Source organism: Neomonachus schauinslandi, chromosome X, assembly GCF_002201575.2.
Source record: "Neomonachus schauinslandi chromosome X, ASM220157v2, whole genome shotgun sequence".
Lineage (NCBI taxonomy): Eukaryota > Metazoa > Chordata > Mammalia > Carnivora > Phocidae > Neomonachus > Neomonachus schauinslandi.
Window position 1 is genome coordinate 80,492,589 of NC_058419.1, and position 27,123 is coordinate 80,519,711.

The following is a 27,123-nucleotide window of genomic DNA, read 5'->3' on the forward strand; positions in this document are numbered from 1 at the left end:
GCATAGCCTACAGCCCATCACAGGAATGTCTTACCACTGAGATCTGTTGCAGACTGATAAAGAAATCATCACCCTGCCAGGGACCCCCAGGTCTACCAGCAGCCTCGCCTTGTACCTTTAGCTGTTCAAGAGTTTTGTGAGAGTTACTCCTCCAACCAGACCAACCTATAGGATGAGGGATAAATTGTTAGCATCAGGAATCTGACAGTAATTTTATTTCTCTTGTAAAACAGAGTTGGGGTTAAATAAAGGGTATGGGGTTTGCTAGTTCCTTGGCAACTTGGGACTCTTTTTTGGAAGAATGAAGGGGAGACTGAAAAGGGGCATGATAGGTGAAGAGTTCTTTTAATATGCTGGTACTTCAGGGAGAAGCACACCATTTCATCTGTATTCCCCCATCCCACTGGAACTGGTGCTTGGAGGGATTGCGGGGGGGGGGGGCGGTGGGGAGAAGGTGAGATTAGTCGATCAGTCACCAGCACTGTCATCAGCGTTGCCAGAGAGGTCGAGGACAGACATCATGGAATCAGACAACTTGCTGGCGAGTTTATCTGCAGATGGAGAAATACAGGCAGTCACTTGGTGGCTGGCTCGCCAACAGGACGCCTGCAGGAGCTGGCCTAGATCTACCTTGGTCTACATGAAACTCCCAAACTGGCTCACTTACCCCCAACACTAAACAAAACAACTGGGTGGGGGGTGTTGGCAGCCAGTGTGCAATCTCACAGGTAGAACCATTTGTCTACCTGTGAAATGATCACCCCAATATAGCTTCTATCTCAGAGTGTCAGACTCACTGGGCTCCGGGTATTTTTATCCCTTCCTAGTAACCAAACAGCAATTTTCTTTTACTGTGTTGAGCTTAGCACTCTGCCATTACCCTCAAAGCTCTCACAGCAAAAGGGCAGCATGGATGTAGGGGCTTTAAGCCTGAATGCTCACCTCCCATCCTCCCTGCTGTTCTTCAGGATTCCCCTCAGACATCATCTCCTCCAGGAAGCCTTCTCTGATCACCCCTACCCCACCACCATCCGGGTTAGGTTCACCAGGCTGAGTTAGGTTTCCTCACTCTGCTTTCTGTGTCTGTGAATACTCTGTGTTGCCAATGTCTGTTTTCTTATTTCCTCCTCACTCCCTTATAATAGGACCAGGAGTTCAAGGGTAATTCATCTCTGGATTCCCAGCACTCAGAGTGAAACCAGGCCAAGAGCAAAGAATTGGGCTTATGGGGTCAATCAATCCTAGGTTTACATTTTGGATCCATTAAATACTAGTTGTTTTACCTTGAGTGTGTCATTTAATGTCTCTGGGCCTCAGTGTCCTCACTTACCAAATGGGGATAAGACTTGCAATGAGTTAGTAAAGATTAGTATAGCATGAAGACCTAAATCAGCCAACCACACAACAGACCACCATTAAAATGAAGGAGGAAATTCTTTTGTGAACGGCCATTAAATGGAAACATGATGTGGCAAAATTATGTTCAGGTGACTAGTGTTTGCATAGAAACAGAGAACAGGCGCCTGGGTGGCTCAGTTGGTTAAGCGACTGCCTTCGGCTCAGATCATGATCCTGGAGTCCTGGGATCGAGTCCCGCATCGGGCTCCCTGCTCGGCAGGGAGCCTGCTTCTCCCTCTGACCCTCCCCCCTCTCATGTGCTCTCTGTCTCTCTCATTCTCTCTGTCTCAAATAAATAAATAAAATCTTTAAAAAAAAAAAAAAAAGAAAAAGAAAAAAGAAACAGAGAACAAAAAATATATAAATATTTGCCTGTGTACCTATCTCAGGAATGAGATAGAAGAAATTAACTGGTCACTCTGTGAGGAGGCCTAGATGAGTGGGAGACTGGAAGGAGAAAAACATTTCACTGTATATCCCTTTGTACCTTTTGAATTTTGAATATATTGCCTATGGATAAAGTAAACATTACATATAACCTATAAGCTTCCAAACACATAGAAAGCAGCTAAGAAATAAATGGTGGCTATTTGACACATAGACTAGGCCAATGGTTCTCCAAGTGTGGTTCCCAGAAGAGCAACATCAGCATCAACCAGGAACTAGTTAGTAACACAAATTCTCGGGCCCTATGGCCAACATACTCAATCAGAAACTCTGGGGGTGAGTCCCAGAAATCTGTGTTTTAACAAGCCTTCCAGGCAATTCTAACAAGCTTAAGTTCGAGAACCACTGTGCTAGTAGGTGAGCCTAACCCATCCCTGCCCCTTAACCAGGGTTAGCCTGGTGCTGGACATATGTAAATGCTCATTCAGGAGCTCCTAATCAGGGCCCAAGTGGGTGCTTTTCGGAGCATGGGGAAGAGGGGTATGGTCAGGTGCCCCCACCGGTACGCTTCTGCATCTTCTTCTTATTCTTCAGGGCAGATGCAAGAGCCTGGCCCTGCTGCAGGGGGTCGGTCTCCATGATCCTCTGCAGCACTGGGCGGCGGTCCACAGGGCAGACATCCACCATGCTACTGTTCCTGGGGCGGTGGTCCACGTTGCGTTTAGCCCACCCCATCTGATGTCGGTTCGGATTGGTACAATACCCAGTGAGATCTCCAATCTGGAGAGAGAAAGGACAACAGTGAGGTCTGGGCCCCCAGAGTACCGCCAAAAACTTCTGCAGAAGAGACAGGGACAGGTTTGGTTAAGAACAGGAAGCCTAGAGCCTCACAGAACTAAGCTCCAAGTCTGGCTCCATCACAAACTAGAAGGTGCTTAGTTAATTTCTCAGCTGTAGCTGGCTCATCTGTCAAATGGGGTAGACAATGGGTAGCTCGCATGCCTTTTACAAGAATAAAATAAAAAAGCAGAGTTACTTGATCAATGACAATTGGTATTATGATTCTTTTTTCAAGTGACACTACAAAGTCTTACTCAATTTAACAATATTTTCGGAGGTCTATTCTGTGCCCAGCTCTATGTGGGGAAATGCTGGAAAAATGAGTCAGATGCAGTCCCATCTTTGAGAAGCAACTGGTCTAAAGAGGATACAACCAACCCATACCACAAGCCAAGTCAGAGTGTGTTAAGTGCCCACCAGAAAGACACAGCGTAAGTAGCAGAGGTTGTGGGGAAGGTGGTGGTCAATATGCTTCTACTGATGGGAAGGTCATTCCTGACCGTGAACAATGGAAAAGCACAGAACATAGCTGGGCACCCAAAAGGGTATCTGTTTGGCTGGAGTACACGTGGGTACATGTGGGTAGTAAAAGCTAACATTGACAGAAAGCTCACTCTGTGCCAGGTACCATTCTAAGCACACACAAATACATGTGTGTATACATATATATGTACACACATGCGCACGTGCACATGTTAACTCATATTATCCTTGCAACAATGCTAGGACAAACAAAGCACCTAAGGTCATACAGCTAGTAAAGAATGGAATAAGAACCCTAGCAGCAAGGCTTATATGTATGTATGACTACCCGTTACACTATGGTGGGGAAAAGGCAACGCTACCAAACTATACATCTCTGGGGTTGCAGCAGGGGGCACCATTCACAATACGGCACACATAAATGGTATCTCCCAGAGTTGTATAATGAAGTGGCCCTGCTCAGGTTCCCTGAACCTGAGTCTGGAACCTGCAGCATAGAGCAGGGAACTACTGTAGGTCCCTAAGGAAAAATGGTATGTTCTGGGGCTTATGGGCTCATTGAGAAATACTACCAGATGGCCTTAAGCACACAACTTTACACTGGTTTTCCTGTAAGCACGAGGGGAATCTTTAAAACTATGTGAGAATGAGAATGGCATAATTCCTGTCACTACCACACGGTAGGCCTCATCATCTCTTATAGAATATAAGTGACAGTTTCCTTCCTAGGCCCCCTGCCTCCACCCCGGTCCCTTTCTTTCTAACCTGATTTTTACTCTGGCTGCCAGAGTGACAGTTCATTTTTTTTATTTAAGATTGTATTTATTTATTTATTTGAGAGACAGAGAGAGAGCAAGCACGAGTCCGTGGGGAGGGGGAGAAGGACAGAGGGAGAGGGAGAAGCAGGCTCCCTGCTGAGCAGGGAGCCCGATATGGGACTTGATCCCAGGACCCCAGGATCATGACCTGAGCAAAAGGCAGATGCTTAATCCACTGAGCCACCCAGGTGCCCCCAGAGTGACAGTTCTAATACACAAACCTAACCGTGTCATTTCCTTGCTTAAGAAACCCTTCCAGATATCACGGAGCCATCAAAAATAAAGGACAGCTCTTTAAGTAATGATGTGGAACAATCACAAGATGAATTTTTAAGTGAAATAAGCAAAATACAGAATACAAATAGCATGCTATTATTTGAATTAAAATGGATCTATCTACGTATATGTATGTATGCATGTGCATAAAGATGGGATAGCTATGAAAAGGACATTCAAGTGTGCTAATGACTGCCTCCAAAGAGGGGACAAGGTGGCTGGGAGACAGCTGCAGGAGAGAAACTTACTTTTCACTGTATACCCTTTAGTACCTTTTAAATTTTATACCACGTACACATACTACCTAGTCAAAAAATAAATAAAAGGTATCTTTTTTATAAAAAATATAAAATATAAAAAATATTTTAAATAAACAAAATGGGGAAAAATAGAAAACCCTTTGACAGAAAAAAATAACCAATTTTCAATGTTTTCCTAATATCCATGGTATAAGGTCTAAAGGACTGCTGTGATCTGATTCCAGATTCATCTTTCCTTGCCTCCACTCTCATTCTAACCACCCCACATCACTAACGTTTCCCCCTAAAACACCACTCTCTCTCCTCTTTGAGCCTCGGCATAAGCACTGTCTGAGCTCCTAGCCACGGGCTGCTGCCCGCCTCGTACAGAGAATTCCTCAGCCTCCAAGAAGGGGCACAAGGATCAAGGCCTTCAGGAAGACTTCCCTGACCCACAAGTAGTATAGGTTAGGGCCCTCAGATCCATGCTTTTCCAAACTCTGCCCCCACCCCTAGTCTGTGTGTCTCCCATAACAGTGCAGAGGTCTATATGTGAAACCCACTAAACTGTGACCTCCTGAAGGGCAGAGACAGGGACACTGGCAGTAGAAGCTGAAAAAGCCTCCAGGAATCATAAGCATGGCATATTGACTTGATCACGTAGGTACTGGGGAGCCATGACAGGGGAGGTGACATGGTCAGATTGTGCCATTAGAAACCACGGGACATATGTCCAGGTGAGAAAGGGTTAGAAGCTTAAACTAGAGTTATAGAAATGGTAGGGATCGAAAGAAGCTAATAGCTTCTCAAGAGACTTAGGAAGGAAAAGCCACAGGACTTGCTGACTGACTGACTGGGATACTGGAAGCTAGTTGGAGGGAAGAGTCAGGGGTACCCAGGTTTGCAACTTGAACAACTGAGTGGCTGAAAGGGGATACCTGCTTTCTAGGCTGGACCCAGGCTGGAAAAGCTGCTTGAGACAGCATGCCTCCTCCTTGGACCTGCCATTGCCTGGTAAAGGATGCACACCACCTGATGCCCAGGGGGCCCACGGGGAGTGAATGAATGACCTACATCTACCCACCATTATAGGCAGACCTTGTGGGAGCCAGAGAGAAGGGACCAACCACTCCCCAGAGCCCTGGGTAGAGGAGAGGGTTACCATGAAGAAAGGGGATGGGTACCTTGTACACAGTGGTTTTATTTTCCATGGCATCTGCTATTTTCATCATCGGAGAATGGAGCCACTTGATCTCCATTTCAAGCGGGTCCATGTCACCCAACAGTTCATCTGCTTCTCCGGTGGCTAAGCCTTTAACACAACCAACACCACTGTCAGGGCCCTAGTTCCTCCCTGCTGCCAGCCCCCCCCACCCATTCAGGCCTCAGTGGAAAGGGTATGTGGACGCTGCCCAAGGGAGTTGGGGAGGGAAGGCTCTTTCATTCCTGATGGGAGACCAAATGACAAAGGATTAAAGGCATGGGTTTTGCAGTAGGGCATTCGCCTGCTGGGAGCTGGTCTTGGAGCCTTAGCTTCCTCATCTAGAAAATGAGAATACCACAAGCCTATGACATGGGACTGCTATCACAGCAGAGGACACCTGAAATGCACTGGCCTGAGATACTGCTCAGTAAATGGCAGCCACTGGGTTTCCTTCCCTGGGACCAGGCCTCTCTCCCCTTCCTTCTGGCCCCTTGCCTGGAGTTGGCCTCCACTGCAAACCATTAATGCACCCATTGCCCTGGGCCCATGCTATCCTCCCACCTACTTCTAAACTTTGCTACCATCCCCTTCCTCTAATTCCTACTCACTCTTCAAGATACAACACTAGGGCCAACTTCCCTAGGAAATTCTCACCATTAACCTCTCCCTCTCCTCAATTTCCCAGACCTCAATCTTTTGCCAAGGCCCATTCTCAGTGATGGAGCCCCTCTTGCCGTCACATGCAGCCAGGGTCAAGCATCATCATAGGAACGTGAGCTCGAATTCCTCCCAACTACCCACTTGGTAGAAGAGGGAGGTAAAGTTCAGAAAGAGAACTGACTTGCCAGAAGCCACCTGGGGAATAAACTCTGAAGCAGGCAAGTCCTCTTGTCCTCATCTATAATCTAAGGACACTAAAAGGCCCAGAGAAGGAAAGCTAGTGGCCCTCAAGAGAAACAGAGAAACCAGAAGCCAGGCCAGCCAGGGCTTTTTCCACTGCCCGAGTGTCCACAGACAGGCCCAGAGAGCACCAGGCACCTCTCCAAGGTGGGGTAGAGAAGGAAGGAGGAGCCATAAGCCAAGGTTGCAGATTGTAGTATCTGAAGAGAACAAATTTCCCACAGGAATTTCTCAAAGCCACACCTCTGTACCCCAGCAAATGATCATCTTAGTAACAATTAATATTCACCAAGCACGTACTCTAAGCCAGCACTGCTGTGAGCGTTTTTACATATTAAATAAGTCTTCGTGACCATCTTATTGGGTGAGTGCTACTGTCCCCATTTTACAGAGGATGCCATTGAGACATGGAGAAATGAAGTAACTTAATCACAGCTAACAAGAAACAAAACTTGAATTTGACTCCAGGCAGTCCATTCTTTTAACCACTTAGCTACTCCAAGCTGGGACAGTCTTAGACTAGAGGGCAGAAGAGTTGCTTTAAATGCCACCTCTGCCTGCCACTGACCATGCATCGTTCAGGAAATAGCAGCTTTCTGTGACTCAGATGCCTCCCCGCCAGTGGGGGTGAGAACAAAAATCTAGGAACAGACATGCAGTAGCTGAGGCAAAGCCTAGGGCAACACGAGGGAAGGGGTTTTGGAGAGGAGTATCTTAGTCCACTCCAGGTCCCAAGAGATGGGGAAAGGACCCTCATATTTCCTGAGCAACTCACTGTGTACACAGTACTTTGCTGACTTTTATCCTATCTACCAAGAGCCTACAACCACCCCCAAGGCCCAGATTAGAATTTTCCGCCTTGTGGGAGAAAACATTAAGCTTAGAGTTGGTTAAATAATTTTCCCAAAGCCAGAGTAGGGCCACGGCAGGGGAAGATCAAACATGGGATTTTTTTTTAAGATTTTATTTATTTATCTGACAGAGAGACAGCGTGAAAAGGAACACAAGCAGGGGGAGTGGGAGAGGGAGAAGCAGGCTTCCCGCAGAGCAGGGAGCCCGACGTGGGGCTCGATCCCAGGACCCCGGGATCATGACCCAAGCCGAAGGCAGACGCTTAATGACTGAGCCACCCAGGCACCCCAAACATGGGATTTGTTGTTGGGTCTGGCTCCCACCCAGGGCAAGACAAAGTACCAGGCAGGCCAGTCCACTTGCCCCTACTTACATTCCATGGTGTCTTCATTGGCCTGCTCGGTATCCTCAATGTCAAAGACTTCGGTCATCTCCTTAATGATCTCAGCACTGAGATGGGCAGGCAGAGTGTGGGTGGCAGGTGGGAGTGTATAGAAGCTGATCTTCCCACTGCATTGGGAGACGGGAGGAAACTGGTGATGTCATTAAGAGAACAAATGACCAACCGAAGAGAGAATGAGTTCCCAAGTCAGAAACAATGAGGAACAACAAGAAAACCCACAGTAGCTTCCAAACAAGAAGTTGAGTTGCCGGATAGTCATTGGCCACAAATTCCTGATGGGGACATGACCTGGTGCCTTGGCCTTCCCCTACTCTAGGAAACAGGCTGCCAGGCTGCCCCACCGCTGCAATAAACACAGATGCACCCCCCTTTGTGGAGTCTGACTCTCGGCAGGTGCACCCTCACCCCTAGCCCTCTCCTCACCTCACCCAGTCAGCCAGAACAGCTTTGGCTGCCTGCTCCTGACTGTATATGCCTCCTTTCTTCTTCTTCCCCAAGCGGTGAGCCACCGCAGTCAGAAAGTGCTCAGTGGTCTGGAACCCAGAGATGCCATAATAGTTGGAAATCTGGTGAAGAGAGAAAGAAAAGAAATCATGAGGAAAAATGAAGGGCCCTTGGAGTGGGGCAGGGCACGAGCAAGAGCCTTCTGTACCTCCTCCAGGTTACAGCGTTGCAGGATGGTCTCTACCGGGGTCACGGGGTCTGCCAACTTCTGCACGTGGACGCAGTTGCGCAGGATGGTGCCCACCTCTGAGTTCGGTCCTGGGACAATGCCTGGGGCATCCAGCAGCCTGATGAACTTGTCCAGATAGACCTCCTGCATGAACCTAGGACAGGAAAGGAGATAAGAGAGAATGCAGGACACTGATGAGCTGGGATGTATCTAGTATCCCCCAGGCCCCAGGCATACAGCTGGGAGAGGGGTGAGGGACAGACAGCATACAGATGAAGATGGGAGAGATGTGGGGCTGGGGGTTCTGGGGCCTACAGACCTGGGACTAATTCTAGTCTACTAATACTAGTCTAATTCTGCCACTGGGGACTGAGCTGCAGGGCTGTGGGCAAGCTTCTGATTCTCTGAGCCTCCATTGCTTCATCTACAAAGTGGAGTTGCTTATCTGTAGCCCAATCTTGCATGGCTGCTAAGAGACCTGAAGAAGCTAAGGGGGAAACAACCCAGCTCAGTGCCTGGCCCGCACCTATGGCGTACCAAGTAAATGAGAGCTGTTAGTGAGAGTGCCCAGGGAAGAATCAGAGGCTGGGCCAAGATAAGGAAAAGGGCAGGGGCTGAAGTCATGAGAGATGGGGGAATGGGAGGGTCAAGGAACTGTGGAGTGGGGAAGCAGGCAGGTGCTTACTTGGTGACGCCAGGAACGGCTCCCACGCTGCATGCACGGCTGCGCTTCAGGCTATTGATCAGGCTGCTCTTCCCAACATTAGGAAGACCTACAAAGGGGTGGCAGATGGCTCAGGGCAGGAAGGGCCCTCACGAACATTTGGGCTGGCCTGTATGTGGGTGGCCGAGGAGGGGACAATGACCAAGCTATGGGGAAGCCAAAAACAGAGCCTGGCCTCCTGCCTTCCCACCCCAGGCCCTGACCAAGCCCCAACATGGCCTACCTACCCCTTTCCTCCATTTGTGAGCATACTGGGTAGACATGTCCCTCTCTCTAGATAGGACACTCACCTCCCACCTACAACCAGCCTGGGAAAGGTGCTCAATGAAAGGCCTCTGTAACACGATCCAACAGAGGGCAGACATCAGGAAATGTCTGTGAAACAGAGAACCATCTGTCCTGATGTAAAATTCACCTGGTGGGGGGTGGGAGAGCCCTCTCTAGATGCCAGTCTCTCTAAGCAGCTGTCTGCCTGTGGTGCATGTTTTGTGTTCAAGCATCTTGAGCACCTCTAGGCCTGTGGATGTCTTTGTGTGCCACCCCCTCACCAGGTCTCTTCTCCTCATCATTCTCCTTCTCTGTGTGCCAGAGTTTATGCACAGACCACTCTCTCATTTTTTTTTTAAGATTTTATTTATTTATTTGAGAGAGAGAACACTAGCGGGAGGGGGAGGGGCAGAGGGAGAGGGAGAGGCAGACTCCCCACTGAGCAGGGAGCCCGAGGTAGGGCTCGATCCCACTGGAATCATGACCTGAGCTGAATGCAGACGTTTAATCCACTGAGCCACCCAGGTGCCCCCAGACACCTCTCTTATGGATGTACCTATGTGTGTGTACCCCTCATGTGTGGAAGTCTCTGTACATCAGTGTGTGTGTGTGTGTGTGTGTGTGTACACGTGTGCACGTCCATTATCTCTTGGTTGTTCTCATTCTAAATATTACTCTTTTTCCATGTTTACTTTCTCCCGCTCAGTCTTTTTCTCTATCATATTCTTTCTCTGTGTAGCTCTATCTAAGCACCTTACTCTGCTGGTTTGTCTCTTTGTCGCTCATTCTGGCCACTGTCATTTCTGATTCTCCCCACCCCACCAATTCTGCCCCTCTTTTTTTTATTTTTTGCTTTTTTAAGTTTAAATTCAATTAATTAGCATATAATGTATTACTAGTTTCAGAGGTGGAGGTCAGTGATTCATCAGTGTTATGTAATACCCAGTGCTCATTATATCCTGTGCCCTCCTTAATGTCCATCATCAGTTACTGCATCCCCCCACACCCCTCCCCTCCAGCAGCCCTCAGTTTGTTTCCTATGATTAAGAGTCTCTTACGGTTTTTCTCCCTGATTTCTTCGGTTCATTTTTTTCCTTTCTTCCCCTATGATCCTCTGTCTTGTTTCTCAAATTCCTCATATCAGTGAGATCATATGATACTTGTCTTTCTCTGATTGACTTATTTCACTTAGTATAGTACCCTCTAGTTCTATCCACGTTGTTGCAAATGGCAAGATTTCATTTTTTTTTTATTCTGCCCCTCTTTTTAATTCCCTCGACGCCAACTTCTCTCAGTCTCTTTCGGTGTTTCTTCTCTCCATGCGCTTGTCTCTGTATGCGTCTCTGTACATGTTTCACTGTGCTTCCTTCTGTCTCTGTCTGTATATCCCTAGCCCTCCTTCTGACTCTATTTCTCTATGAACATGTATCTATCTCATCATAGACATGTTTGTGTATTTGTCTCCCTCTGTGACTCTGGGGATGTGACTGGGTCCAAGGGTCCAGTGTATCTGGGCACACATGTCTCTCTGTGCCTCTATTCGCTTGTGAGCAGAGTTGGGGCGAGTATGTGGGAAGGACCTGGGTCTACACGTGTGTTGCCTCTGGGTGTGGACATGTCTGCACAAGTGTGGATCTGTACATGTATTTGTGGATCTGCATGTATTCCAGGACTGTGTGTGTGTGTTCCTCTATGTCTAACTCTTTGTTCCCGGTTCCTTCCATATGTACCTCTCTGAATCTGTCTCTCTATCTGTGTCTGCTTGTCTCTCTCATTGTTTGTTTGCTTTTTTTTTTTAAGATTTTATTTGTCAGAGAGAGTGCGAGAGAGCACGAGAGAGCGCAAGCACAAGCAGGGGGAGCAGCAGGCAGAGGAAGAAGCAGGCTCCCTGCTGAGCAAGGAGCCCAATGCGGGGACTCCATCCCGAGACCCTAGGATCACGGCCTGAGCCGGAGGCAGACACTCGACAGCCTGAGCCCCCAGGTGTCCCTTTCTCATTGTTTCTTTGGTATGCATGTCTGCCTCTCTACATGCATAAAGTATCTAGCTCTCTTATGTCTCTCTCTGCAGGTCTTCTATAGTCCTTCTGGTATCTTTTTCTGATCATTATCTCCCTCTCTCGGCATGCCTCTGTCATTTAAATCCACCCTTCCTTTCCACTCCCCACCAATCCCATCATTTCCCAGTTCTTTCTCTATGTCTATTCAGGTCTATATATCTCTATCTTTTTCTCAGTGTCCAGATCTCTCCCAATGTCTTTCTCTTTTGGCTTCACTTCCTCTCCCTGACAGTCTATCTCTGCTTCTCTCAATTTCCCTCTTCTCTCCCCTATCATCCTTCCCTCAGTGCCCTGGGTTCCAGACTGGCCCAGGTTTGAGTATCAGCTCTACCTTGTCTCACACAGGGCTGATCCCCACAAGTCCCCTTCACTTCTCTGGGCCTCAGTGTCCTTATCTGTCAGAGATATGTTCGCTCCTCCCCCCAACCACCCACAGCTCTGGTAGGATGAGACGGCACCAAATCCAAGCACAACCCTGTATATGTGATCCACGGTTCTAATACTCAATGCATGGTGGTGATTCCCAGTATGCCTTCCTATGTCCACCAATATGTATCACAAGTCACAAAACCGTTCCTGAACTGCTCCTCTCTTCCTCAGAGGGGTAACACAAAGCTCCCAGAATCCTTTGCCCAGTGAAACCCCTGCCCAAGGAATGAGCCTGGGCCCCATGACCTCCCCACAGGTCTTACCCACAACACCCACACGGATATGGGTGCGCACTTCGCCAAGGCGGCAATAGTTCCCCAAAACCCTCATGAGGTTTTCAGCTCCAAAGCAGGCTTTGCTTTTCAGCAGTGACTCGGAGGCCTGATCCACTGGTACAGTGCAACGATTCTGGAAACCAAGGGGTATTACAGAAGAGGCATCAGGTGGGAAATGCAGTCTGAGTCCAGATTTCCAACTTTCAGTAAAACTTTCAGGGCCACCTCCCTGTGATCACTGAGCTCCCCAAGACTGAAGCAGAGGGCTTCTCATGCAGGCCCTGAATACCTGCCATTTCCCTGCTTGCACAAGGCCTGTTTTTCTACTGTCGTTGCATCTTCAGTCTTCTCTGTCCCTGCCTCTCTCTAGACACACGTATCTCTTGCCTCCCTCAGCAGGGAAAGGATGGCACCCTGGCCTCTAGTCAGGCCAAGTTTGAGTTCCAGCTCTGCCTCTCACAGGTGTGTGGGCATCAAATCCTGCTTCCCTTCTCTGGGTGTCAGTGCCCTCATCCACAAAATGGGGACACTGCCCTCCCTGCCTGTGGTGGGAAGACAGTGCCTGGCCCATAGCCTACCTTCCCTTAATTCCTCACACCAGACAAGGCCACTCCAGCTTCCATCTCCTTACTCATGATGCCACCTCCTCAGCCCAGAATGACCTTCCACCTCTTCCTCTCTCCTTACTTACCCACCACAGCACCACAAATTAGGAATTAAGCTAAATCTCCATCAGTAAGAAACAGGTTAAAGAAATACATCCTTAAAGTGGAATACAAATGAAAGAGACCTGTTAGAAAAGGATGCTCACCACATTTTTGCCATCGAGAAGGCCAAAAATTATATAAATGAGGTATCAGGTTTCCCCAAATTACTCGAGTAAAGATTAAAATGTTTAATGATAGCAAGTGTTGGAAAAGGTGTAGGGAAATAAGCCCTCTCACACATTCATCTACCCCAGGGGTAGGAAGATAAATTGGTACAGCCACTGGAAGGGAGGCAATTTGTCAGTGTCTAAGAAAATGTAAAATACATACCCACTCCACCCCTCAGTATCCAACCTATATAAACACTCGCCCACCAGTCAAGATAACATATGCAAGGGTATGTGCTAAAGTACTGCTTATAATGATTAAAAATTGGAAACTAATTTTATTTAGCATCAAAAAAGTACATCTCTAAAAAAAAAATTGCCACAGGAAAAAAAAGCAAGCCCCGGGATGACACATAGGACGCTCCCAAACACTTCCTTCTCTCTATATATATATCTGCATATATATAAAGCACAGAAAAATATCTGAAAGGACACACACCAAGCTAACAATGGTGGTTACATCTGGGTATGGATAAAGGAGCCTAGAATTAAGGGTACTGGTAAAGGGTATTTAAGCTGTCTGTAATTGCTTTTATTTTTTTCTACTTTATTTTTTCATAAATAATAAGTTCTACACCTAGTGCAAAGTTGAAAAAATATCCCCCAGAATGCAGTTTCTCTCCTCAGAAACAACCAATGTTTCTGTAGCACTTTAATATTTTACAACTAAAATGTATTTGTGTTAATGAAACAATTAGAAAATAGTGTGATTTGTGTTAAGGAGAAAAATGAAGACACATGTTTTTAAAAGCTAACAAATAGTTAACTATATTTTCCAAATTTTCTATGGACAGTATGTATTACCCTTACATCTAAGAAAAAAAAAAAAAGCCTTCCCAAAAAGCTAAAATATAGGAAGAAGTAAAGTGAAACAAATATTAAAAGGTCATCTAGTAAGGCAAAAAGCTCAAAATTGAAGGCCAAAGGGCTGGAGGCCCCAGTCCAAGTCGTGATCCTCCAACCCTGGCCCCAGCTTACCAGGTTTTTGACCTGATGCTGTGTGCTGGCCTTGAAAGCCACGGTCGGCAGCTCATTCCGAAGGTAATCCAGCCACTTCTCTACAATCTCTTTGGGGACCAGGTCTGGGGAAAATAGAAATAGGTAGGACTAATAAGGAGAACATCACTTCAATGGCTCACTCTAAAGATATACCCACCCACACCCAAGGCTAGGCCCACCTCCTGCCAACAGATGTCTCCCTGGCCCTATCAGTACCTGTCCAGCTCCCAGGTTAAAATTAGAAAGGAAAGTCTAGTCTAGGAGACTAGTTGGCCCTCTCTGAGGGGACCTCTGTCCCTTGGGGAAAATGGGCAAATTAGCTGTTTGGTCCCAGATGCCTTCCTTCCAAGCCACGCTTCCTAAAGATTGTTTCCCACTCTCTTTGTAGATCCTTCTAGGTTGGGCCAAATGTCAAGAATAACTCTGACAAGAATATGGCTACCATTTGTGGGGTACCAACCATGCATACACCAAGCACTTTATCATTAATTCTCACAACAACCCTGTGAGATTGGGACAATCACAGCCCATTTTACAACTGGAGAAACGGAAGCTCTCAGGTGACACGACTTGTCCAAGACCCTAGAGAAAATTGACAGTACAACTGGGATAAGACCCAGACCTCAGTGACTCCTGAGTCCATGTACTCTTCTGCCCTAGTCTTTGGGTTCCAGTTCGGGGCAGATAGGAATTCTCCGGGGTTGGCCAATAAGGCTCAAAATGGCAAGAACAAGGGACTGAAGGCAAACAGGCTTGGACCCCATCCCCAACTTCTGCTATACCGTGTGTGTGTGTGTGTGTGTGTGTGTGTGTCTTTAAACAAGTGATTTCACCTCTCAGATTCCTGGCTTTAAATAACTGAACACAAATTCCTACCTCACACAACTGTTATAACTACCAATGAGTTGCTGAGTCTCAGGGTCTGGTCTGAGCTAGTCTTTCAAGAAGGTCTGGCCCCTGTCCTGCCTTACCCAATTCTGCCCCAACACCCACCAATCTTGTTCAAGACCAGGACCAGCTTCTTGTTGCCTTCTGCCTGCAGGACAGCCTCTTCCATTTGGAAGCAGCGGCAGCCCAATGGGTCCCTGGCATCCAGGACTTCCAAAATCACATCAGAGTATTCCACCACCTGCAGGGGAAAGGACAGGGGATGAAGGCAGGGCAAGGATTGGGTATGAATCACACAGGCCCATAAAAGAAAAGTCTCCATCTCAGTCAGGAAAAGCAGAAATGGAGGGGCGATAGGATGGGATTGGCGCCCTCCCTAAAAAGCCTTAAGAAATGGGTCTCCATACCTTATGGAACTCCTTGTAATAAGCCTTCCTTGTCGCCTCATCATCCAACTGAGGAAACATATTTAATTCCTGCAGAACTTCCTCCTAAAGGAAAAAAAAAGAAAGAATGGTCTAGAGAGGAAAGAGGGAGTGAAAGTCAGGGCTTCGGAAACCATGACAGGCTGGGGGAGCCATGGGAGTCCCAGCCCACCGAAGAGTAACTTTGACCAGCCAATAAAGCTGGGAACTGGAAGAATGGATGGAACCACGTAATGCATGTGTGTGCCTATGTTTAAGTATGTGTTCAAGCACTAGCTAGGGACCTGAGTGTGCACCTGTGTGTGTAAGGAAGGAATGTGAGAGGGAAGTATTAAGTGAGAAAAACAACCCATGTGGGAACATGGGATGGGGGAGGCAAAATATGCACTTTACCTTAGGAAAGGAACTTTGAGCAGGGAAGTGCATATTCTGTGAAGTGAGAACATATGCCAGAAGGGCAGTAAGTCCAAGAAGGAAGCTGGCATCCCCCTCACATACCCTCCTCTGTCAACCCTTCCCTCCCACTTATTCCCTCTCCCCCTGTCCCCTGGTCCTAGGTCTCCCTTCCTCTACTCCCAACCCTGTCTTTGGGGCCTATCCAGGGTTGTCCAGTCACAGATAAGGCTCAAAATGGCTCTCTGCTTCCCTCTCATACCTCCCTCCCTCCATCCCCACTGTTTCTCATCTTCTCTGCACCTATTTCCTCCGTCCCCCCCGCAATAATCTCCCATCTTTCTTCTTTCCCTTTCACAGAGCAATGGCAATAGATGCTTTTCAGCAAACCCAAACGCGTCTGAACCAGAAGCAAAGGCTGTCCTCTTACCTTATGCTCAAATTCCTCCTGGCGTTGCAGGACATCCTGACAGTAGCTCTCGATAGTCCTGCGTCTGTGTCTCTCTTGCTCCCGGGCAGCCTGCTGCTTCTCCCTCATCTCCTCAACCTAACAAGGGAACACACAGCAGGACTATAGCTGACTAGGTCTGTAACCTAAGGGAGGGGTGGGAGACCTACAGTAACAGAGAGCACGTGACAGAGGGAAGAAACAGTGTTGATGTGGCAGAGGTAGGACAGGCAGGGATGCAGGGAGAGAGCAGATACGATAGCAGGAGATACAGGGTTTAAGAGAAAGAAAACAAAAGATGAAGGAAGAGAAAGTGTGGCAGAGAACAATAAAAAGAGCGCATGTGAAACGGAGAGAGAATGTGTTCTAGGCAAAGGGAATCAATTAAGACCAGAGGGAGAAAGAGGACAAGGTCCTGGGATGTTCCATCATCTAAAGAGCAGGAAAAGGAAGGAACAGCCAAAGAGACTGGGAAAGAGGAAGGACGACATCCAGGAGAGTGAGATGACAAGAAAGTCAAAGTGAGAGTGCTTCAAAGAAAGCATGGTCTCAAATTCTGACAATTCGGATGAGATGATGGAAGGAGACTATCCCTGAGTGTGATGTCACAGAACAAACTGGTGAGGCTGACAGGAGAGTTTTCAGTGGGGCAGTGGGAACACAGCAGGACAGCAAGGGACGGGGAGGTGAGGGGGAGATAAGCAAACGGAGACACTAAATCAAGTATCAAAGTGACCCCCTCCTCTTCCTTCTTCCACAAACAGCCTCAACAACCCTAACAACTTTGGTCTCTGCCCTTCCAGTCACCACTTCTGTGGACCTGGCAGCCAGGCCAGGCCCTCTCCCTCCCCCAAGGTCAAGGGCTTACCCTCTTCTTCTTTAATTCAGCCTCCCGACTGGCATGATCATTGGAGTGAACAAACTGGGGAGCAGAAGCCACTTTGGAAGCTGCTTTCTTTCCATTCTGCTTTGCAGGCTGGTCACCACACAAAAGGAAACAATCAAACAGAGCGAATGAACCCATGGAAATCACCCTTCCTGGAGGGTTAAAGCTGCTCAAAAGTACAGTTGTAGGGAAAAGAGAGGAATAAGCAAAAAGAAGGGCTCTGTCCTCAGAGGTCTGCCCATCTGGCTAGAGAAGAGACCCTCCCTCTCCTAGGCAGGGACTGACTGAAGAACCCCAGGGCAAATGGAAAAGTTTCCCAAGTAAAGGCCAAGGGAAATGCTAATGTAGCTCTCAAAGTGTGGTTCGTGGACCAGAGCAGCACCATGGAAACTGGTTAGAAATATAAATTATGGGATGCCACAACAGACCTACTGAATCAGAAACTCAAGGGTGAGGCCCAGCAATCTGTGTCTTAACCAGCCCTCCAGGTAATTCTGGGTAATTACCTGGAGGGCTGGTTAAGGTTTGAAAACTTTAACCACGTTAAAATTTGAGAACCACTGCTCTGGCCCATCTTACCTGTCTCCACCTTTCCTAGCAGGACCAGGAGCTGGAGCCAAAGATTATGTTTTGGCCTCCCTCCTCAACAAGAGCAATAGGGACTTGGGAACCAAACAGACCCAAGTCCCAGCCGTGCTACCCTGAATGCAGGAACTTTCTCACTGAGGCTCAGTTTCTTCATCTTAAAAATGGAGCGATCCCTACACCAAGGTAACTCAAGCACAAAGCAGCACATGGCTCATGGGGGAAAATTAATAAATGCTGCTGATTCTCTACTGCAGCCAACCAGAGAGGGAGGGAAAGCCAGATCCTCTGACTCCAATTTGCTGCTCTATCTGGAATGACCCAACATCTACTGGGGTTTGTAGACCTCTTCTAGGGCAGGGAACCTGTTCTTGACCTTACCAACAATGGGTATACCTTACCTGGGGGTCAAGTCAACTTACCTTCTTGCAGCCTTTGGAACCTTTACCTGGTTTTTTATTTTCTACAAAAAAAAAAAAAAAAGCTATTATCCACCTACCCAACATCTGTTTATACCTTAATCAAAGCCAGGCCACACTGGGAACCTAAGGAGGACTGAGCTACCATGTCTGTCCAGGCCCAGAACAACAAAGACATGGAGATGACAGCAACAGGGTCAGAGGAAGTACTGGAGAAAATGTTTGAGACATTATTTCAATGCGGACTGAAACAATGCTTATGGGAACCCTGTGAAGAGGGCTACCTGAATGCGTGTTTTTAACTCCTCTCTCTCCCCTAACTTCTGGCTGGGGGCAACTCAACAATTGCTGCACCAAGCTCAAGTTGGGGGCTGCTGGCATGGGAAGGTGATCTGAGGAGTCCCAGGTGGCTAAGCCAGGGCAGATGCCCTCAGCACACGGGGAGAGAACTGCTCCTTCCTGCTGACCCTGCTCAGGCCATTAACTCCAAAGGGACTTGTCCTATCTAGCCAAACTGTGGCCTCCCTTGGATACAAGGAAGAGAGAGCTCATCTTCTTCAATCACATCTAAACAGAGCCCAAGAACTTAAGAGGCCTCACCCTCTTCATGAGAAGTCCCATCTGTCATCCCGTTCACAGCTGGCCCTTGGGGAAGAATGGTTGTCTTAATGCTTACTACCTGCAAGGGGGCTAAAGAAATTCCTAGAGGGGGAGGTTCTGGAAGGTCAGGATATATACAAACAAATATAGGAGCAGCTTGGAATTACCAGAGAACAGGCTCTCCAATCACATAAGGTGGTTCACACCAAAGCAGAGTTAATACAGGAAACAGAATTTAGATACTATTGCAAATACTTAAGGAGATTCAAAGGAACTGTGTGAGAAAAAAAAAAATTCCCAAAACTTGATATTGGATAAAAATTCAATAGATGTAGTGAAAAACAACACAGACACCATTAACAACCAAACTAATAAGCTGGAAAATCAAGAGAAGAGCTTGCTTAAAACAAAAATCTAAAGAAATGGAAATTATGAGTAAAAATAAAAAATGGAGAATGGGTCCAGGAGAGCTGATACCTAAATAACAGGAGTTCCTGAAAGAGAAAAAGGTACAAATGGAGAAGCAATTATTTTGTTAAAATAATAGATTAAAGTTCCTTAAATTGAAAACAGGCTTGAGGGTTCAGATTAGAAAGGCTCATGGAACACCAAGATTAACAAAACAAGACATACCATAGGCATACCCTGATGAAAACTCTGAACTTTAAGGATAAAAAGAAAATCTTATAAACTTCCAAACAGGAGTTTCCAACAAAGGCAAGAGAAGCAGACAGCCTTCTCAAATCTACAACTCTTAACATTTAAGACAGAATAACCATTACAAAGTTCTTTTTTAAAAAGATTTATTTGAGAGAGAGAGCAAGCACGAGCGGGAGGGGCAGAGGAAGAAGGAGAGAGAATTCGAAGCAGACTCTGCACTGAGCACGGAGCCGGACGCAGGGTTCAATCTTACAACCCTGAGATCACGACCTGAGCCAAAACCAAGAGCCAGACTCTTAACTGACTTCGCCACCCAGGCGCCCCGTACAATTACAAAGTTCTGAAACAAAGAACTGTGTACCAAGCTAAATTCCTATACTTAACCAACAGATTACTCTTACACAAAGTTAAAAGGCATTTTCAGATGTGCAAAGATTACCACCTGTGTTCTGGTAAAACTACAGTTGACCCTTGAATAACTTGAGTTTGAACTCCATAGATTCACTTATACACAGATTTTTTTTTTTTGATAAATACGTGTAGTACTGTAAATGTGTTTTCTCTTCCTTACGATTTTCTTAATAACATTGTCTTTCCTCTAGTTTCCTTTACTGGAAGAATACGGTACATAGCACACCTAACAAAATATGTGTTAATAGACTGTTTATGTTACTGGTAAGGCTTCCCATCAGTAGTAGGCTATTAGTAGTGAAGTTTTTGGGGAGTCAAAACTTCTATGTGGATTCTTGACTGCACAGGGGCTTGAGGCCCCTAAGCCCCATGTTGTTCAAGGATCAATTGTACTAAGGAAGTATACCAGCAAAAATAAAAATTAATTCAGAATAAAGATCTCAAGCTAAAGGAAACAAGTAATGATGGGCAGGAAATCGATTAAAACTTACCATTAAATTAAAAAAACAACTTACCATTAAATCTTCAAAATGCTACTAATGTAGCTAAGAACTATAATACATATTTAGAAAAGATTTTTAAAAACCAGGAAGCATATTATAGGAAATAGCTCAGTACCAAAATACCAAATTATTTCAACAAAATCCTAGAATCAAGCAATAGGGGATGGAAAAGTAAAATCATGAAAGCATGATCTTACTTTGGAAGGATAGGATAAAAATAGTTATTACTTAACTTCGGTAAAGTGACAGAGAAATTCAAGTTTAATTATGTTTGATATAAACATGAATGCAACTACTAACATAACTTTATAATCACTGGGGGACACCTGGGTGGCTCAGTCAGTTAAGCGTCTGCCTTCGGCTCAGGTCATGATCCCAGGGTCCTGGGATGGAGTCCTGTATCGGGCTCCTTGCTCAGCAGGGAGCCTGCTTCTCCCTCTGCCTGCCTCTCACTCACGCTCTCTCTCTCTCTGACAAATAAATAAATAAAATCTTTAAAAAAAACTTTATAATCACTGGTGGATTTTTTTTTGAACTTGAAAAGTAAATAAATAAGAGACTAAGAAGAAACAAACAAAAAATATAAAATAAAATGGCAGAAATTAGACCAAATATATGAATATGAATGGATCAAATTTTCCTGTAACAACAACAACAAAAAACAGACCTCAAGTCTCCTTTTCTTCCAAAGTACTCATGTTGTAATGAAAAGAATGTGAGGTTGGGAATGAACCAGGACTGGCCATTTTACTCAACAATTTCTATCTGCCTAACTTCCCTGGAAACTGAGGGCCTGTGCCGGATACAGGCACACAATAAAAACAAAATAAATCATTTAGTAAGGAGAAAACACTCCTTGCAGGGCTCCTCAATAACCTCCCCAGATTTAACCATTATCATTACCATTTGGGTCCAAGGTATTGCTGAGAGCTCAAACAGCTGCACCATGAGGCACCTCTCCCACCTTCCACTGCAGTCATTCCACTTAGTCTGATCATTACTTAGTTGCAATTGACCAATCATAGTCTGTGTTTTATGAGCACATGTTAAGTTTTTGTTTAATAGTCACCATTTTTCCCACTCATGCAGATGTATATGATTGTTCTTTAATAGGTAATGGTCATATGGTTCCAAAATAAGAAGGTGTATTTTGAGAGGTCTTCCACACTTGTCCCTAGCCACTGCACTCTCCTCACTGCAACAAGAAACCACTTATTAGTGCAAACGCAAATATATGTAATCTTATTTCCCCCATTTTCTCCATTAAAGATAATATAGTACGTCCTCCCGTTGACAACTTGCTTTTTTCACTTAACAAATCCTAGAGATCTTTCCATCTAATACTTCTTCCATATAATAGTCTTTCTATATAATCTTTCCATACAATACTTCCTCATTTATTTTAAACTGCCAGGGTTCTTGGGCGCCTGGGTGGCTCAGTCAGTTAAGCATCTACCTTCGGCTCGGGTCATGATCCCAGGGTCCTGGGATCGAGCCCCACATCGGGCTCTCTGCTCAGCGGGGAGTCTGTTTCTCCCTCTCCCTTGGCCTGCCACTCCCCCTGCTTGTGCTCTCTCTCTCTCTCTCTCTCTGTCAAATAAATAAAATCTTTATAAACTGCCAATGTTCTTTTGTATGCATATACTCTACTTCATTCAACCAGCTCATTATTGTCTTTTTCATCACTATCAATATTTTATTATCATCTGGTATTTGATGTTCTTAAATAGGAAATAACTAATTTTGTTCATTTTTTTGTGTTACTTGAAAAAAATGATTATTTGCTTTTGGTATTTATATAACCAAAGTCTGATTCTTGTTGATTTTTTTATGATTATATAAAGTAAGTGTATTGAACTTTTTTTCACCAAGCCCACATAGGCAGGGCCACCATTCACACAGAGTATGGGGTCACTGGGTTGCACAAGTCTTGTCTAGCCTATGATGTCATTTTCTATGTGGACTATAGCAAGATAAAGGCAGGAAGCACAGAACCAGACCAGCCCTAATGCCCTTGCCTTCCCTCTTATATGGGAGAGTCATGTATCACATTTGTCTTCTCTCTAGGCTGTAAGCATAGTGGAAAGAGGAGGAGGAATTGAGTTAGGACAACTGAGACATTCTAGTGCCCGGCACACAGTAAGTACCAAATAGCTATGCCCAGTTATGCTGGGCCCTTGGGACAAAAAGATAAACCAGATGTGGGTGAGAAGTTAACAGTGCAGTGGAGGAGACAGACCCAGTCATACAGTATCAACAGCCCCAGTTCTTAGGGGTACAGACCATGGAAACCAAGGGAGAAGCTTAATGGGAGAGATTTCTAGAGGAAGTAATGTGTAAATTGAAATCTGAAAAATGAGCAAGAGTTATCCAGTTGAAGAATGAGGGAGAAGGGAAGAAAAGCATCTCGAAGGCAAAAAGAAGAGCAATTTGTCCCCATTGTCTGGTATTTACTGCTATTCACCTCAGATCAAGTCATTTAACTTTGCTGAGTCTCAGTTTCCTCAACTGTAAAATGGGAATGGGGGATAAGGGGAATATCACCTCCAAGGAAATTGGGAAGACAACGATACCATACGTAGAAGACAGACTAAATGATCTGGTACCTACTGAGCAATTTTTTGAGGGTTTTTTTTTTTTATTATTATTTTAGTATAGTTGACACAATGTTACACTAGTTTCAGGTATACAATATAGTGATTCCACAAGACAAGTCTAAGTCTATGCATGAGGCTCTGCTCACCATAAGCATAGCTACCATCTGTCACCATACAATGCTACAATACCACTGACTCTATTTCCTTTACTGTATATTTTAATCCCAAGACTTATTCATTCCATAACTGAAAGCCTGTATCTCACTCCCCTTCACCCATTTTGCCCCATCCCCTCATGCCATACTGAGCAATTTTTAAAAATAGAACTACCCTATGATCCTGTGATCACACTACTGGGTATTTACCCAAAAAAATACAAAAACACAAATTCAAAGGGATACATGCACCCCAATATTTATAGCAGCACTATCTACAATAACCACATTATGGAAAAAGCCCAAGCTCAGGTAGCTAGCTGCACCATGAGGCACCTCCCCCACCTCCCCCATCGACTGAGGGATGGATAAAGATGTGGTGTATATATCCAACAGAATATTACTCAACCACAAAAAAGAATGAAATGTTGCCATTTGCAATGACACGGATGGAGCTAGAGAGTTTAACACTAAGCAAAATAAGTCAGAGAAAGACAAATACCATATGATTTCATTCATATGTGGAATTTTAAGAAACAAAACAAATGAGCAAAGTTAAAAAAGAGAGAGAGAGAGCCAAACCAAGAAACAGACTCTTAACTATAGAGAACTGATGGTTACCAGAGGGGAGGTGGGGGGGATGGGGGAAATAGGTGATGGGGATTAAGGAGTGCACTTGTAATGAGCACTGGGTGATGTATGGAAGTGCTGAATCACTATACTGTACACCTAAAACTAATATAACATTGTATGTTAACTACATTGGAATTAAAATTTTTTAATAAAGAAATAATTTTTAAAAAGTTGCCATGAACTACTACAAATATTCATTAAAGCTTAGCATTGGGAGGGGTGGTAAAAGAAACTCACTGTGTCTGTGTTTCATCATGATGACTAGCTTGAAAGCAGGTAGGTTCAAATCTGCAGTCTTCCTTCCTGTCAGAATGGAAGAACCAATGTGAAGACAGAGGGGGGAACCACAATGCCAGAAGCCCCCTTCCAAGCCCCCTACAGGCAAAATGAAATGTGCAAAGAACTTGATAAGGAAGCCCTAACAATTGGAGGAACTAGGAGAAGAGGCTATAATGGAGTTGGGGCCTGGTGTAGCTATCTACACAGGGAAAGCAGCATCACACTACCCAAAAGGAAGCTAAGTCTAAACCTCTCTTCCTGGGTGGAGTCAGTGCCTCAATGCATCAGATGAAGTCCTTGGTCCTCAATCCTCCACCCTGTAGTGTTATATACCCTAGTACTAAACCTCTCTAGGCTGAGGGAATGGGGTATACAAGGATGGCCTGTTTCTACATATTAATAGTACCTCTTTTCCCAAGTAGGGGGTTCTACATCGGATCTACCCTGGAAGTAGGGGAAAAGACAGGTACCAGGAGTCTATCCTAGGGAAAAGGGATCTCAGAACAACGCTTTTAACTATGTTTACTAAACTGAGGCTAGGAGTCAGTGCAAAATCTTGCTGGGGCAGGGGTGGGGGGAATGTATGCCTGCATGTGTGATTGGGGTCTGTTCCTTGGTGAACGCGGGTAAGGAGATGCCTTCTGTTGCTCTACTCTGGGGTGTAGAGGAACTGGGAAAGCCAGCACAGTGGCTGTGTGCATCTCTGCCACATGGGAGAGAAGCACAGGTCTGTACATCTCTAAGTTGGCGAGGAGGAATCCTGGGTCTCTGTACCCTGGGGAGGGCTGGGGTGAGGGGAAGATGATATGCTGGTCTCCACTACAAGGTGGTATTAGTTGACACACTAACAAAGCGGGGGGGGGGGGGTTTGCAGTTCTGCATGAATGGGGTGTGCACTTTGCCTGTTGGGGGCTTTTCTGGACCCTCCCAGGGGGGTGGGATGGGGAACAATCTGTTTATCTTTTATATGGGTTGAAGTCAGCAGTGTGCTAACACTGAAGGGAATAGGACCTCTGGTTCTCCACATGGGGTGGGGGGTAGGTACACCACTATAAATTCAGTGGATCAGCCCTTACACTTTGCAGGGAGGGGGGCAGTTATCCTGAATGGAGAGAAAGAGATTTGAGCTCTTCTACCTTGGGTAAGGGGGGAGCCCACATGCACAAAATGTAGGGTGATCGGTGATGTCACTGTCTCTCAACACTGCAGGGAGGGGGAGCTGCACCTCTCTGCTCCCTTGATTGCGGGTGGGGGTGTCTCTCTTTTGCTACATTTGGTGATTCCAAATCTTTGGGGAAGGAGGAGGGGAGGGATGATCTCTGTTTACCTCAAAAGGAGAACAAACCTGAGTCCTTCTACCGCAGCTGCCCAGTAAGGGGCAGATCTGACAATATTCCCAGGTTACGGTCTGTTTCTCTTTGCTGCAGGGCATTTTTGGGGCCGGGCCTTTACAAATTCAGTAAACCAGTGCCTTCTTATGGGGTGGGGTGAGGAGTCAGGTCTGATTTTCCACAACGGGGACTCACTCTAGGCAAGAGGAGGAAAATCTGCGTGGTTCTCTATGGGCTGAGGCAGGTGCCAACCACTTGGAAGAGGGGTGATCTAACATCTCTGCAGTAGCGGGGGCGGGGCTTCCACAATTAGTTACACGGGGGCGAGGCAAGGAAGTCTCCAGCTCTTCCGTCTCTGTATATTAAACGTTTCTAAGCTCCTCAGTACTGGCGGTCCGGCCGGAGTAGGCGGTATTGTATGTCTGTGGAAGAGGTAATACATCAAAGCCTCTGTCCAAAGAGAAGAGATGCGCCGAGGCGGATCTGTGTGCCTCCGCACCAGTAAAGGTCCGCGCCGCTCAGCCGGGGGAGTGGGGGACGGGGAGGGCGGTATGTCTCTATAACCATGGGCTCGATGTCGCCACACGGAGACGCCTGTCTATACTGGAGGAGTGCAGAATGGAGCCTTGCTATCCTGAAGGCAAGAGGGCACTCGATGCTTCTCCACACAAGTGGGGTCTGTGACTTTCTACATATTGTGACCAGAGGTCTACACCTGCCTAGATGGGGTGGGGCCGTGCTCCTTTACCCAGCGAGAGTGCATTTAGGCACATGCTCATTTGCGGAGCGATCCCTGTTCCTCATCTGGGCCCTTCTACCGTGGATGACAGCCGGTTCTCTCTCTCTCCATTCCAGGGTGGAGGACACCTCTAGTTTCCAACTCAAATACACGATCCTTACCGCGCGGCTGGCTGGGTGAGCGCTCACAACGAGAAAAGAGGAGAGTCGTCTCTTACCTCCACTTCCGGCGGGGATCAGACAGAAGAGAACGGCACTACGATAGGGTTGGTCTGCAAACTGCGCTCGCGCCGCTAGGCTCCGACTTCCGGATCCCAGCCTTGCGGCCCTGGTTAGCCCGCCTTACGTCCCCCCCGAGGGGCGGGGCCTCGGATTGACGGCTCGCGCCCGCCATCCCTACTCCGCAGGCGCAGTGGTCCCGCCTCCCCCGCTGCCCTGTGAAGTGGGGAAGAAGCCGAGAGGGGGTAGGTTGGTAGCGGCGGGTCGCCATATACCTACTTGTAAGCCAAGATCTTGCCTGCCGGCCTCTACCTGGACCCGAATATGCGTGTTCCCGAATCATAGTGATCAAGCAATCACCATGATCGCAGGTGGGGGTCAGTCCCTTTGTCTACAAAGGAAGATGGCGACGGGCAGGGTGTGGGAAAATGGCCGCCTGGGTCACATGTCTTGCCGAGTGCTCCCCACCTAAAAGTGACTTGGTTAGCTGTTCCCAACAACCTTACTGGCTTGTAAGGCCCCAGACAAACCCTGAAGCAGGTACTCCCAGCTCTTTATGCAGAAGTTCAAATCCATGGTCAGGCCCAGGAGCTGAACAACTGGAAGTCTCTCCCACCCGTTTGTCCTCTTCCCCTCCTCCTCCCTCCTTCTCTTTGGCCCCAGAGCGGCAAATGAAGAAGGGAATGAATATATACCTCTGAAGTGGGAACAAATAAGGATTTCTTTAGAAACCATCTTGAGGAGCTCCTGACATGGTTGGAGAATGAGGTCTCCCCTTAAAAACAGTAAATATTAGTCTGAAAATGTCTTCTTTATGATAATTTAATTCCAGCCCCTTCTCTTCTTCAAACCT

At 46.5% G+C, this 27,123-nt stretch overlaps 1 protein-coding gene across 1 annotated transcript; it reads right to left on the minus strand.

The window, feature by feature from the left end:
* Positions 1 to 200: 200 nt before the first annotated feature.
* On the minus strand, positions 201 to 26,359 carry GNL3L (G protein nucleolar 3 like). The gene is made up of 16 exons (XM_021699817.2): positions 26,270 to 26,359; positions 23,941 to 24,006; positions 18,148 to 18,188; positions 17,123 to 17,230; positions 16,237 to 16,353; positions 15,396 to 15,479; positions 15,094 to 15,229; positions 14,080 to 14,183; positions 12,216 to 12,360; positions 9,159 to 9,246; positions 8,453 to 8,627; positions 8,224 to 8,366; positions 7,771 to 7,907; positions 5,626 to 5,753; positions 2,346 to 2,565; positions 201 to 551 (listed from the first exon to the last, which is right to left on the minus strand). The coding sequence occupies exons 2-16, from the start codon at positions 23,957 to 23,959 to the stop codon at positions 469 to 471; spliced, it is 1,728 nt and encodes a 575-aa protein (XP_021555492.1). The 5' UTR covers positions 23,960 to 24,006; positions 26,270 to 26,359; the 3' UTR covers positions 201 to 468.
* Between the last annotated feature and the right edge of the window lie 764 nt (positions 26,360 to 27,123).